Source organism: Cygnus atratus, chromosome 19 (genome assembly GCF_013377495.2).
Source record: "Cygnus atratus isolate AKBS03 ecotype Queensland, Australia chromosome 19, CAtr_DNAZoo_HiC_assembly, whole genome shotgun sequence".
NCBI lineage: Eukaryota > Metazoa > Chordata > Aves > Anseriformes > Anatidae > Cygnus > Cygnus atratus.
Window position 1 is genome coordinate 5,185,631 of NC_066380.1, and position 14,752 is coordinate 5,200,382.

The following is a 14,752-nucleotide window of genomic DNA, read 5'->3' on the forward strand; positions in this document are numbered from 1 at the left end:
GAGTACCTGCCTTTGGGGTAGGAGTACTAGGGTTGTGAATGTACACCAAAAAAGGGGTCAGAGTGCTAAAGCTTTCTGCAAAACGAAAGCCTGCCATTTCCCCTTGTAGCAGCACAATGGGCTGTGAGCTGACTAAAAGATGTACACAGGCAGAGTATGTTCAGGCTCTATACATTTGAGGAAGGGCTCAGGTTTGTGTGCACTAAAAATGTGGTGAATTAAGGAGACATGGAAGTGTGCACCCATGCAAGGCATAGTAAAATCCTTTCTGCCAGAAATCCAGGCACGCGAGCGTTCAGGTCCTAAAGGTTCATCTTTCTGCTTTTCAAGAGGTGAGCAAAGCAACAGAGTTAAAGCTAGACGTTTGGTCTTGTTTGCAAAAGATTTACCTCCAGGCTTTCTGTGTACTTACTGCTGCTTAACGAGGGTCTGTGCACTGAGAGCTTGGGTTGGACCCAGCATCTCTTGTCTTGGATGGGCGATGGCACTGATGGTTGTTGCCTGTGGTTTTTACAGGCAGCAGCAGTCACCGGATGCTTTGGAATCGTCACAGTTGGAGGAAGAAGTAGATGAGCTCTCCCTTATTGACCACAGTGAAATTATGGCTAGGTTAACGCTGAAGCAAGAGGTAGGTTCCTGCAGGGTGTGCTTCCATACTCTGGTTTATATTCTGGTGAGATCTGATTCCCTGTGTGCACAAGCAAGGTATTGGCTTTTATTTGATAGGAAAAACTAGGTTGCAGCACAAGTGGTGTGCAGCTTTGTGTGTGCAGACTGTTGTGAAAGTGTGAGATGCTGTCTAAGAACCAGTTCGTCCTGTGCCCTTTTCCCAGTCTGCTCCTTCCCACGTCGTCGGCCTGTTCCAGTCTGAAATGAAGCACAAGTAATCCAGGCGCAGGTCTGTGGCATTGCCCTTTTGGTCTGGAGGCACGTTTAGCAGATTTCCTGAGCAGGACATTATATTACTGACATGCAAGAGCAGCCAAAGTAACTTTTCTGTGTTGGAGAAATAGCTTTGTTTCTAGCCTTGGGTGCACCCCCAGACAGCTTTGCTCACTGTGCTTTTGAACCGAGCTGGCTTTGACGTGCAGCTTGAGGGAATATGCAAGTTTTTGAACCTTTCAGACTGTCAGGGGGCTAGCTTGAAAAATAGAAAGGATTTATCATTTACTGGCACTTCAGGAGAGGTCTTTGGTGAGCCAAGATGCAGGGGAGAAAGTGAGAAGCTATTAGTCATTCTTTAAGTAGTAGTTCCTGAATCTTGCCAGAGGGTCACCTGAAAAATCCACATTTTAGACATAGCTGCTCCATGACTGTAAATCCGTGGTTTTTTCAGTGCTTTGCATATTAAAATGACAGACCTTTATAAAGAAAGCCCAACATGACTCCAGTTTTCCCTGCAGGAATATCCCCATTAACTTTTTTTTTTTTTAACCTGTGATTTCTGAACGCTTGGGAGTAGCAGATTTGTGTCAGCCCTTAACTTTTTTCTTTATGGTCTGCGCGTTGAAAACAATATAGAGCCGCTCCTGTGCGCCGTCTCCTGCAGCGTGGGAACCCCTGGCTGAGTGACAGATCAGTTTTGCATATTTTCAGTTGTGAACAGCAGTAGCTAAAAGAAAGATGTTGTCAGAAAGTGGGAAGGCAGGGGTCAAGTGTTAGCATGGCTGTTCTCTGCCCCTGCTTATCGGATCGCTTCAGGTGACCTCCAGCCAAACAGTTCCAGACCAGGGAATGAACTTGCTAGGTTTTGGTGTTCCAGGAACATGCGAGTTGAACGCACAACCTCTCACCCCACAGCAGCTGTGGTCCGTGATCCTGCACTTTGAGACAGTTCACACAGAGCTCCTGCTCCGTTAATGGTCTTCTGGGAGCGTTTGGGAGTCTGGGACATTTCGGTTCATTCTTAGTGTGCAGAAGGTTCAGCTTTCACTGCACTTCCCAGCCTGGCTTCACAAAGTCAGAGACCCTGAGCGCGGATAGCCCAGATCCTCATCTGGGACACCAAATGTTTTCCTAAAACTCCAGGGTTAGCCCAACACTTTAAGACCGTGTCCCAGCTTGCACTGTGAGCGGTGCCAGGAACATTGTGTGCTCTGCCAGTCAGCACAAAGTTTGAACCCCCGAGGTGGTGAACCAGGCCGAAGGGAGCTTGGACCACGCGTAACGCCTTTCCGTTCTCATTGCAGGGAGATGACGGGCCAGACGTCCGTGGTGGATCTGGAGATATTTTGTTAGTGCATGCGACAGAGACCGACAGGAAAGGTACAGTGGATGCACCAGAGCAAAGCTGAGGAGCTCAGCCTGGTGTGGGCTCCTGCTGCTGGTCTTCCAGGTCCCTGTAGTGTGAGCAGTTGTGATGTGACTGCCACAGCTGGGCCAGGCTGGGGAGGACTGCCTTGATGATCCCCTGAGTTACGGGGGGGTGTCGTGCTTAGCTTTGGTGGAACGGAGGTAAGCTGGATAAGCGCCTGCTCGTTCCATTTAACAGCAGGCTGGTGTTAACTCCTTACAGCCTTGCCCAGATCTGGGAGGCGAGGCGCAGCAGTGGAGTTGGTGACAGTGCTGCATCAAAGTGAGAGATGGTTTGGGTCTGAAGCAGTGCCCGTGGGCATGGGGCAGGCTATCCAGGTGCTACTGACACCCCTCGTTTCCCTACCACCTCACTTCCTAGTGCAGCTCTGTGCTGCTTGCCTGCTGGTGGCCACCCAGACCCATTCAGGGAGGGAATTCATATTACATGAAGTGAGACATGGGGGACGGAAGCAGGGGGTGGCAACCCCTAGCTATATATTTGTTAAAACCCTGCTATCTCTCCAAACCCAGTCACCGCCCACGCAAAGCAGCTCCTTTCTGAGCGCTGTGACAAAGACAGCCCTTGCAGCATTTCCAGAGAGTGATTCTGAACCTGCCAAATGCATTTGTGCTGATGGCCTTAACCAGAATTGATCTCCTCATCTCCTGGGATGCGAGGCAAAATGCACTAACCCACTGAACCACTCAGCTCTCATATTTTAGAGGTTTGATAGTCAAAGGGGAAATATCTTTCATGTGCATTTTTAAATGGCAGCTTTTTTACTGTAGCATAAGGTGTTTTCAATTACTTACCAGCACTATTCAGCTAGCGAGAAAATCCTTCCCCTGGCAGATATATGTCCGTGTTTACGTCAGGCATCAAATCCAGGCACAAAGGACCAGAGATAGGAACATATTAGAGAAAAGCAGGCAATTCATTGCACTGTGTTTAGGTATGTATATGTAAAAAAATATACGTCGAAATGAGATGGTGGAAATACCCCTTATGGAAAAGCTGAAACTGGAATAGGGAATCTCTGATTTACTCTTGCCATTCTCCATAAGAAGCATCATGTTGGAAGAATTTCCCTCTTAAAGACAGATGCTTGATAAAGGGGTGTGTGTTAGAGCACCAGCTCACAAATGGGGAGCTCACGGGAGGCTGCAAGCAGTGAGGTGAAAGCTCTGGAGAACCTCTCAAGACTAGGCAAAACCAGAGCAGGATTTGAAATACACAGCAGCACGGCCAGGGAGAGCGGATGGGCGGAGGGGGATCTGCGCGGTGCGTGTCTCAGAATAGTCACAGAGCTTAGCCTGACACGCTCTGCCAAGCCGCTGATCTGAATGGAGCACGGAGGAATTTGTGCTATGCTAACCCAGTGTTTGGGTGACTGAGAGGGTTAATGAATTAAGCTTACAATGAGAAGAATTCAGGGCTTGTAAATCAATCAGCCAAACGGCACAGAGGGGTATAGTTAAGAGGCTTTCCTTTAAAGATGAATTTCTTGGCAGCTCCGAGTGCCAGAGCAGACCAGCTGTATTACCTCACATCGCCTTTTGGGCAGATGGGAACCCAGAATAAACGTAACTCCACGCCCTGTTGCATGATGCTTCTTGTCCGTCTGACTTCTCTAAAGGAGCTAAATGGAATAAGGGATAAAAGGAAAACTGGGGATCTTTACGAGCAAAATCCACGGTTGGTTAAGTGCTCGCAGCCACGTGCGCTTGCCGCGAGCGCAGGATTACAGCTGGACACAGCCTGGGGCTCACCCCGCCGTGACCACCCAGCCTCCAGCTTTAGAGCTGACGTCTGATTGTCGTTAGCCAGGAGCCAGCAGCGCGCTCTGATTTAGGAGCAGGAGGAAGAAGCCTCTCCACGAGGCTGCTGCCAAGAGAAACACTGCAGGTAGAGGAGAGGCACGGCTCTCGCACCGATCCCTGCTTTTTCCCACCCTCCCCGCACAAAGGGTTGGTGTTACGGCACAGGGTGTGGGGTGCTTCTCGTCCTGCCTGCAGCCAGCTCTGCGTGTAGGGCCAGGCCCGAGCAGGCACGGCAGGAGCTTTTTCTCCTGTCGGTGCTAACGAGCCTCTGCCAGCAGTTGCAGCGGGCCAGGCAAGGGCAGCGTGCCATCCCACTGCAGATGCTGACTGCAGCGCCGAGAGGTTTTATAGCGGGGCTAGGAACCTTCCAGTTTGACCACTGCTGCCCTCGGTGGCCAAGCCTTGCCTAGGCTGCGAGTGTGCTGCAGTCCTGGCCTGAAATCTGTTCCTTTTGAGGTTCCTGCTTTTTCAGATGCCATCCTCTGTGCCAGCAGCCAGAGCTTTGTGGTTCTGGGGCCTGCAGCACCCACCGCTGCAGATCAATAAACAGAAGTTGGCAGCGTGCACCACGTCAGTGTTTGTGTCATGGCGGGTCATGGTCAGTTTTTGCAGTGCAATATACTCTTTTGGGGGAAAATAATTCATATTTACACTGTCCTGGGGCAGGTTTCCTGGAACACAGCAAGGGCAGAGGGTCTGCAGCACCATATCATCGTATCGAAACACATAACGTATCAAAACATATCAAAAAAAATTCCTGATCATGAGGGAAGAGTGACCACGTTCATCTGCAGGGCTCTCTGCTGCCTGAGCAGTAAGGGCACCCGCCTCCCATCATCACATCTTCTCTTTAAAGTATCCCCGGCATTGTCAGCACATTTTAATTTGCCCTGTTATTAAAAGTTCCTGTCCCACGAACAGGTGTTTTCCACCAGCCCCTTTGGTGGTCACACAAGCTAGAAGGCAAATGGGAGCGCTGCAGATGGGAGCCAGGCCAGGGGGAACGGGGCAGTTTCACTTCTGCTCTTGTGCCTTAGGGTCCATCTGCTGGTAAGGAACAGCAGCACAGCTTTTCTGTGAAGCGAATTCTGGTCAAAATGTGCCCGTGTCTGTGTCCTCTTTCTGCAAGACTGGATTCAACCTCATGCAAAGCTTACTTTTCTGAAAGCACGTTTGACTGAGGCTTCCTTGTCTCTCTCCGTAGATCTGGTGCTGTACTGTGAAGCCTTTCTGACTACGTACAGGACATTTATTACCCCTGAAGAGCTCATCAAGAAGCTGCAGTACAGATATCCTTTTGCATGAAAGGCAGTTCGCCCCAGGGACCAGAGCTGAGCAGCATGAGCATCATGGAGGGAGTTGGTGACAAGTTTGGAGGATGTGGTCAGTAATGTGCTTGCCCTGGGTGCCCCAGGCAGGACTCCCTCCATATCTGCAACCTGCAGGTGGGAGATGCTGCAGGGCACGTCCACGAGGAGTGGAGCACTGCGCCCGAGCGTAGTCGCCAGGAGGCCCTGGCGGCGGAGAGGAGCAGTTCAGATTTTCCGTACGGAACTGGGGAAGAGCTCTTTTGTTTGGGACATCTTGTTTGTAGAACGGGGATCGTGTTCTGTCTTCCAGACAGGCTGTGGGGATTGCCTGCTTGGGCAGGTGTAGGTTAACACTGCCAAGACACGTTTTCCTTCTTACTACAAGAGATGCAGCACAGAAGATAACGTCCTCTTAGCATCCCAGCTCTGAGCTGAGCTTGTAAGTGCTGACGAGGCCAGGGCTCGTACGCGGCAGCGTGAGCGTTTGTGTTTCTGGCAGGGCATGGGGAAGGCTTCTTGCTGAGCCCCCTGCCTATGGTTCCTTCTGCTTGGCTCTGTCCTCGTGGCTCCCTTTGCCGTCAGCTGCGTGGCTCAGTGGCTCGGTTCAGGTAGTGCAAAGACCTCGTGGGCTTTGCTCCTGTACGCCCAGGTCAAAGGGAGCCTGATGTCACCCTGTCCTAAGTCACAGCTCATCACTGCCATCTGCAGCAGAGCCGCTGCTCCCCTGGCTCCTGCTGGGATCAGTGCTGCCGAGGATGCAGCAAAATCTCATTGGAGAGCAGGTGTCAGTGAACACGTTGGCTGGGTCGCTCCTGCAGGCCCTTCTTGATATTTGACTTACTGGCACCCTGTTTCTCTCTGCCTTTGTGCACCTGGTGGAAGCTCTTTCAACCTCTGCTGTCTCCCTCGCTGCTCTTCCCCTTGCAGCAAATTGGGCAGTGAGAGAGGCAGAGGTGACATCTGAGAGCTGTTGTCAGACCAGATGTCTCAGACCAGTGGGGGAGATGACAGCGGAGCAGTGTTGCTCATTAAATTCCACCGTAGAGATTAGGGTCTGAGGGTACACCTGCTCCGTGAGCACCAATCCTGCGAGACCTAAGTACCTCCTCACATCCCTGCTACCTGCGGCTGGGGGCAGATTAATACCGTGCTAATTAGAGCCAGATTGGTGTCCCTTATCTCCTAGAAACTGAACACCAACTTCAGTCAAGACCGAGCAGTATCTGTTCTGGTGTTTCTCAAGGCAGCTGTGCATTGTGCTGATGCTGCTCTGACTACAAGAAGTTGATTCTTTAATTTGCACCCCACATATGAGAAGTTTTGCCACTTCCCAGACACGTTCAAGAAGCGAGTCAGTAAGAACACCTTCTTCGTGCTGGTGAGAGTGGTGGATGAGCTGTGGTGAGTTGCCGCCTTCATTTTGGGGTGGGAGATAAATGGTCAGTAACCATACATAAGCCTACCAGTTAAATATATATATGTGTGTGTGTTTTAAACCCCATATATGGTGACAGCTGAAATCCCCTACCGCGACCAACAAGATACCCATGGTATACAAGGGAATCCTCTTGTTGAATGTGTCCTGTGTGGGTCAGGAATTTTTAAATAACCATTGAAGGGGGAATGTCTGAGAAAGGAAGAGCTGGGAAGGGGAGGAATTTTAGTCACTCGGTTCTGCTTGTGGGAAGGAACAAGGAGACTCTGCACAGATACAAATTCTGTAGCTTGCAGACGTAGCACTGATGCCTTCCCTGGGTTTTCCATCTTGCAGCTTGGTGGAGCTGACAGAGGAAATTCTCAAGCTGCTGATGGACCTGGTGTTCCGGCTGGTCTGCAACGGGGAGCTGAGCCTTGCCAGAGTGTTACGCAAAAATATCCTCGATAAAGTAGATCAGAAGAAAATGCTGAGATTTGCCAATTCCACCAAACCTCTTGCAGCCCGGGGGGTAGCAGCCAGGTGAGGAAGCATGCACATAACCATATTTTGGTTCTTTCTGAGAGACGAGGTGTCCCTTCATTGTGGACACAACGTTTATTCTCAGCCCAAAATATAAGAAAGGGAAGAAATCAGGTCACATTTTCTTATCCTTTATTTTTCATCCTTCTCTCCTACAGGCCGGGGACCCTGCATGATTTCCACAGTCACGAGATAGCTGAGCAGCTGACCCTGCTAGACGCTGAACTCTTCTATAAAATTGAGGTACGGAGATGAGGATGGGGTGAGGGCAGAGGGAGGGATTTGAACACAAACAATCTCTGCAATCTCTGCTATTCCCACCACACCTGTTACATTGTAGGAGACAGCTGAACTCATGTCGGCAAAAGACTGAACAGAGGCTGTGACTGGGAATTTTAAGAAAGAAATCCCGTGCTAATGTGTGGTATTTTCCCACCCCTCTCTTTTTCTTCTTTGGCAGATACCAGAAGTTTTGCTTTGGGCAAAAGAGCAAAATGAAGAGAAGAGCCCCAACCTGACACAGTTCACAGAGCACTTTAATAACATGTCCTACTGGTAAGGAGCTCAGGGCAACTGAGGCATGAATTGTGCTTAGCCTCCAGTGTCCTAGAGTTCAAGACAATGCTTGCAGAGTTGGGTTCCCTTAAGTGGGATCACGTACACGTTTTTAGCCTGGAAATAGATGCCAGGCTCTCAGAGACCCCAGAGCACAAGAGAAACAAAATCATGAGTGTTTTGGAAGGCACTGTAACCTGAAGGAATTATTGTCAGTATTGAGCTCTTCAAACAAACATTGCAAATGAATGCACTCTGTGAAGAATCGTTGTTCTCATCCTTGGAATTATTCTGTCTTTGTTGTGCCTTAGAGTGCTCCATTTAAGTTGGAGATGCCATAAACTTTTTAATACTGTTGGTCCATCCTTATTAGTTTTAGTAATTGTTTAGTTTTGTAAATGAAACAGCAAGAAATCTGAGATCTGCTGAAATTGGTTTCTTTCTCTGTTTTTTTCTGTCTGTTTTTCCAGGGTCCGTTCAATAATAATGCTACAAGAGAAAGCCCAAGACCGAGAGAGGCTGCTCCTTAAATTTATAAAGATTATGAAGGTATCAGCTTGTTTCTTGCTATGCATCACACACGCTGTTCGTTAAAGGAGCAGGAGAGTGGGACATGACAGTTGGTAGAGCTGTTTGATGCTCTAGGGCTTTCCAGATTTCTGGAGTAACTGGTATGTTCTCCCTCTTCACAGCACTTACGAAAGCTGAATAATTTTAATTCCTATCTGGCAATTCTTTCTGCACTGGATTCTGCACCCATCCGAAGGCTGGAGTGGCAGAAACAAACCTCAGAGGTGGGGAACAGCACGGGCTCTCTTCTTGAGGGGGAAAAAAGCTAACTGTGGTTGCAGTATGAAACAGCCGGGTGGGTTTTAAGACCTCAGAGACATCCCAGGGTGGAGGGATGGTGGATGAATGCTCTCCAGTGGAAATAATGCCACAGTGGGAAAAGAGTAGGAAATTGTCACATAAACCAAATATTCTGTGCTGGAAGCCTGTAGTGCTGCTGGGCTTTCTGACAGCTGCCGAAGTGCCGGCGCTGTCACAGGCTGTGAGAACAGCCGCCTGCTTCCTCCCTGCAAATTGAAGGCTTGGTGAAGCTGCAGGCAACAAAGTTCTGAGTGTGCACAGCAAGGGGCAGGCTGAGCAGATCCACCCGAGGTGTTTGCAGGACGGCCTTACCGCCCCGGGGGAGAGGTTACAAAGATGGGTTTGCAGCAGTGACCGGGGGCTTTGTGTTCTGCTAGGGCCTGGCTGAGTACTGCACGCTGATCGACAGCTCCTCGTCCTTCCGAGCCTACCGAGCAGCTCTGGCTGATGTGGAGCCTCCCTGCATACCTTACCTGTGAGTTGGTCGTTCCTTTCCTCTGCTCTTCCCTCTGCACGTTCAAGTGGTTCCTTCAACAATTTCTCAGCAGCTTCTGCTCAGCTCAGCGCTCATCTTTTTCCCTACATGTAAAATAACCCGTCAGTGTGCCACGTCAGACCCATGTGCCCACTCTAAGCAATGTGTCCCCTAGCAGGGAAGAGCGGCGTGACAGCCCCTGGCACGGCTCCTCCTCCACCCTGAGACACTGCATTCCTGGTACAGGATGGCTGGATTTCTCCAGCCAGTCAACACCAAACATCTCATTCCCTTTTGTAACCATCAGTCAAAGCTCAGACCACCTGCTGCTGTTTCAGATGCTTCACTCTGTGTCTCAGCTTTCTTTTTGTAAAGGTGGTTTGACTGTGGCAAAGGAAAGACCGAGTGGCTGGATCTTTAGCTGACACCTTTCAACTATAGTTCTTTGGGGCTTGTGCACTGTAAAATAAATTTTCCAGTGAGGAGAAATGGATCCCACAGCTTCAAGCTGCTTCTTGCTCCTCTACAACAGCTCTGATTCTGATGACTTAAGAGCTGGTAAATTAGGAAGCTTCCTTGTCAAATACAGGCTGCTTCGTCCTGTTTCTAGATGAAGGCTTGAAGCCCTTGCCCTTCTCCGTAAGGGCCCTCTGATACAGATCTCAGATTTGCTCTGTGTTTATGCCGGTAAAATTTCTGGTCCTGCTTTCTCCGATCATAAAAGTCCTGTAGGAAGACGTCGTGCACACACGCGGCTTCTCGTCTGTCTGAGGACCACAGGAGGGATGCAGAGGAGCCAGGGAGGCAGGAGAGGAGGGAGCACAGACCCTCTTGCTCTCAGCTGTGCGTGTGATGAAGGGTGCTTAGCACCTGAACACCTTCATGTCTGCTGCCGGGAAGACTTTTCCCTCTAGTTCAGAATTGCAATGCTGCCGGCAGCAGCAGGAGGAGGTAGTTAGGTGGTGTGGGGCTGCCTTTGGCCGGCTCTCCTGCCCGTGTGTGACAAACACCTTTACTTGTTTGCCTAATCCCTGGCCCGCTGCCCCTTTCTCTCTTTCAGAGGCCTGATTCTGCAGGACCTGACCTTTGTTCATCTGGGAAACCCAGATTACATTGACAGCAAAGTAAACTTCTCCAAGCGCTGGCAGCAGTTTAACATCCTGGACAGCATGAGGTGCTTCCAGCAAGTGTAAGTGCAGCGGGGAGAGAGGAGCCGGCCGGGGGCATTGCTGCGGGTGGTTGTGGCGGAGGCGTCGTGATGCAGGGAGACCTGGCAGTGACACGGCTCTGGTCATGGTCTCCTTCCCTCCCTGGGTTAGATACGGCTACAAAGGTGTGGTGGCGTTTTTCCCTTGAGACCCAGTGTAGCAGCGTAGTTCCTGCTCTCTCCCTTTTCACACAACAGTTCCTGCTCCGGGTTCTGCCGTGGCTGGTTCTTCTCTGGGTTATGAAGGGTTTTCCTAAATGGCGTCTCACAGCAGATCCAACTGCCAGTTTCAGTGGTAGGGTCTTTTTTCCCACTTCATCAGCGAGCAAGATGTTTCTTCCCTTCTCTGTGTCACACCCCTGCCACAAGCAGTGGGCTCAGGCGATGCAGACCGCAGTGCTGGGTCTGTGCTAGAGCAGGGTAGGGGTGGCTCCAGGCTGGGGGAGGTCCCCGGCAGCCCCGTGGTTAACTGCAGCCTTTCTCCGTGTCCTGCAGACATTACGACATCAAAAGGAACGACGACATCGTGTCCTTCTTCAATGACTTCAGCGACCACCTGGCGGAAGAGGCCCTGTGGGAACTGTCCCTCAAAATCAAACCTCGGAACATCACGAGGCGGAAAACGGACAGAGAAGAGAAAACCTAGGAGGAGGGGGCTGTGCGAGCGAGGAGAATTGCTCGGCAGATGCGCAGAGGGCAGCTGTGAGACTGGAGTTCAGTATTTGTACCTGTTACTGGGTGACGCACCCTCCCTCCCGGCTGGCAGCGATCACTGGGCGTGCGAGTGTCGGGCCGCTGAGGGCAGAGATCAGCCAGTGCTCGCTGCACTCGCCTTCCTTCTCCTCCCGTCCCTCTGTGCCATCAAGCAGCTTTAACCCCGAGGAGAGAGCTTCGTGGAAGGAGGGTCCCAGGCAAAGTGTGTTACAGGTGGTGTTCGGAGATACCTGGGCTTTTGGTTTCATCCGTGGAGGAATCGGCAAGAGCTCGGCGCCCACGGGCCGGTCGCGGCAGCGCAAGCAGCCGTGGAAGGCGAGGTTTTGAGTCTTGCCCATGACGCCACCTCGCAACGTGTTTATCCCTAGGAGACGAGGATGGAAGAGCCTCCGCTGTCTGCCAGGGGAGCTCTGCTTTCGGAGAGCTTGCTTTTGTTTACAGGGGTCTTCGGTTTACCCCAGATCTCTCTCGCCTCCTTTCTGGGAGGAAGGCACCGGTTGTAGATACAGAAGAGGCACTGAAAACGTGGGCAGGGACCCGCCGTCTCCAGTCACCGTACCCCCCCCTCCTCCTCTTAGATCTCATTATTTAAGCAACGGTAATCCCTCCGAACCCTGAACCAGAGACTTCCCGAGGTACCGCGGTTCACCTGTCTGTGGACCTGTGTCTTTAGTGATGGTACTAGCTTTTGCACAGTAAATTCTGTAGTATACGACTGTAAATATTAGTATTTAGAATCCATTGAGGAATTTTTTTTTGATGCATGTCCGAAAACCCATGGGTTTATAGGAAAAAGGAAGAAAAAGTGCAAAACATTATGTGTAAAACTCCCACCCAGTGACAACGGCGTTCAAGTACAGGAAGGAAGGAGGCTCGGGGCCGGCCGTGGGGCTGGAGGCAGGCAGCGGGCAGAGGAGCTGGGGTCGCCTCTGGGGTGGTGGCAGCCAACAGGGAAGGAGCCGAACCCGCCGGCCCCACCGCCTCGCTCCTCTCCCCTCCCCTCCCCTCCCCTTCCCTCCTCTCCTCTCCTCTCCGCTCCCCTCCGCTCCGCTCCTCTCGTTGTTGCCAAATTTTTTCTCGGGGGGTTCCCCACCCGGATAGCCCCGGTGCTGTGCTCCGCGACCCGCGCTCTGGAAGCAGCCCCAGCCAGGCCCTGTCCCCAGCCCTGCCTGGCACAGGAGAGGGGTTAGCACTGCCCGCCCAGCGTGACCCGTCTGTCTGTCTGTCTGTCTGTCTGGTGTGCCTTATTCAGCCCCTCCCTGTCCCCTCCTGTCCCCTCCGTGTCCCCTCTCCCAGGGTGTCCTTGCCAGTGCAGCCCCAGCTGGGCCCTTTCCCCTCCCTCCTTTCTGTCCTCATTCAGTTGTTTACAGCGTGGGTCCTGGTTTTGAGCATATGCTGTAGATTTTATCAGCCTTGCAAGGCCTTTTTCAGACCCATGTCATGTGGTCACAGGTTTTTAAGAGTTCGTCTGACAAAATCCTGCAGTTTTAGAGCAGTGGCTCATACAGGATGTTTTGCAGAGCATCCTTGATTTGTTTCTCAATAGCAGGTCAATGTTTGCTAAGCCTCTGTTTATTCTGGGTGAATCAGAGGTGCGAGCACTTCCTTCTACAGATTGCAAAGCTTTCGCTGCTCCCTGGACGTGCTGGCTCCAGCTGCCAGCCTGCAGCAGGGAGCGACGGCGGCGTTACCCCATCCACAGGACTGTGTCCAGCTCGATCGCTTCCCTGAAGCTGCAGGCAGCAGGCTCCCAGCGCATTGCCTCGCGCCGCCCAAGCTGCTGCAGTGGCCTCCGAGACACCCGTGGTGGGATCCGAACCAAGACGCCTGCACCGACATCGGCAGCCCCGTGGGAGCGTTGGCGAGAGCAAGACACGGCGCGTTGAAGCACACGTCCACTTCGTGCGTCCGCATCGGCTTTGCAGTCTGGTTGGGAGAGCAGAGCAAAATTCTCAAGCGTTTCCCCCCCGCCCCTGTTCGTGCCCTCGCAGTCCCCAGAGCAGGAGGAGCAGGGCTCTCGCTGTGCCAAACACGACACCTGAGTCAGAACACTTCAAAAGCTTTTTATTTTATTTTATGGCACTACCAGCCTTGGAGCTGCATGCCATGTCCGGTCAAGGCTTTGCAATCCCTGAAGGCGTCGCAGCCTTTGAAGCAGGACGTAGTACTTTGGTTTTGCTTTGTAAGTAAGATTTTAAAAAACAACACGACGAGAGTGTGAAAAGGCAAAAATCCGATCTCTGGCTGGCACAGGGCTCTGCTGGCTCTGAACACGTCACTACCACCGCAGTGTGCTGTAGCTTAGGCTGTTCCTAGGAGTATCGTGTGTGGTGATAGCACTACAACACACCCCATCGGTTCAGTTCCCCGTGTGCCGGGCTGTGTGGGGAGGCGCAGCGTGGCGTGGGCTCGATGCCCCCGCTGCCGAGGAGGCCCGGGGGCAGCCGTCGGGTGCAGCTGGTTCGCGCCCCCCCCCCCATCCTGCGGCTGCTCCCCTTTCCCTCGCTGTGCGTGAGCTGCTTTCAGTTCTCGCCCTGCGTGCGGAGCCGAGAGCCCCCCGCTCCCAGCCAGCCCCCGGCAGCAGGAGCTCAGCTCACGGCGTGGGGACGGGAGGCACGAGGCGTGCACGGCCGCAGCTCCTCGGCCAGCGAAAAGCTCTGAGCGTGGCCACGTCTGGTGGGCAGCCGCTGCGAGCCCCTCACCTCCCTCGGGGGGCAGCAGGGGGGGTCTCGGTCTCCTCGCTGGGTAGGGAGGGGGAGAAGCGGTGCCCAGCGCCCTGCACTGCCCCCAGCCTCTCCCACCATCCCCAGCTGTTAGGCTGTATTATATAGTTACCACTAACCCGGTCCTGATGGTGGCGTCGTCCCGCAGACATTTCAAACCTGTAACTTTTATATTAAAGACAAATAAACACCAGTAACAAACCTGCCTAATGATCCTGTTTACAGTGCATGCAGCAGTCTGTGGATTAAAGTGACAATCAAATCCGCTTCTTGAGCTGGTGTGGCCTCATGTTTTCTCATGTTTTACCCACCCCCCCCGGGGTTTTCCCCTGCTGTTGGCCCTTTTTGCTTTTAAGTTTCCCCTGTAAATCACTTCCTTACCTCCCAGCAAGCTGCTCTCGCCCCAGCAAAAGCCCAACCCTGGCACAACTCAGGGGGACACCTGCTCCCATCACCCTCTGGGCACCGATGTGCCCGCTGTTGGGACCTGGGGGGGGGGGGTGGGGTGGGGGGGGGGGTCTCCGTTCCCCAAAACGCGTGGCACAGCCCCGCCAGCACAACCGCCTCGCACTGACTGCCCATGGCTATAAATAACCCCCGCGGCTGCCTGGGCGGCCACACACGCTCCCGCGCTATTTCAGGCCTGGACGGGGTTCAAAATTCCTCTGGAAATAATCGGCATCCGCCGGCTTGGGAGGAGGATGCCCAGACACCGGGCGAGCACACAACGCCTGCTCCTCGCGGGGGCCGGCACCTGGGGCCTGGTCCCAGCTGCACCTGCGGGGGCCGCAGGCTCCGTGACCTCGGCGAGGTTTTGGGGTCCCC

General features: G+C 52.7%; 1 protein-coding gene across 9 annotated transcripts in view; it reads left to right on the forward strand.

Moving 5' to 3' along the window:
- The window catches only part of RAPGEF1 (Rap guanine nucleotide exchange factor 1), an 88,301-nt gene extending 74,107 nt beyond the window's left edge, over window positions 1-14,194 (forward strand). For all 9 annotated transcript variants that reach the window (XM_035555154.2, XM_050714510.1, XM_035555158.2 and 6 more), the window contains 12 exons: window positions 517-628; window positions 2,190-2,265; window positions 5,321-5,405; window positions 6,735-6,827; window positions 7,198-7,383; window positions 7,542-7,626; window positions 7,844-7,938; window positions 8,409-8,487; window positions 8,631-8,732; window positions 9,186-9,283; window positions 10,344-10,472; window positions 10,986-14,194. In XM_035555154.2, the coding sequence (XP_035411047.1) occupies window positions 517-628; window positions 2,190-2,265; window positions 5,321-5,405; window positions 6,735-6,827; window positions 7,198-7,383; window positions 7,542-7,626; window positions 7,844-7,938; window positions 8,409-8,487; window positions 8,631-8,732; window positions 9,186-9,283; window positions 10,344-10,472; window positions 10,986-11,136 (1,291 nt within the window). In that variant the 3' untranslated portion in view covers window positions 11,137-14,194. The remainder of the gene's footprint in view (window positions 1-516; window positions 629-2,189; window positions 2,266-5,320; window positions 5,406-6,734; window positions 6,828-7,197; window positions 7,384-7,541; window positions 7,627-7,843; window positions 7,939-8,408; window positions 8,488-8,630; window positions 8,733-9,185; window positions 9,284-10,343; window positions 10,473-10,985) is intronic.
- Window positions 14,195-14,752: the final 558 nt, after the last annotated feature.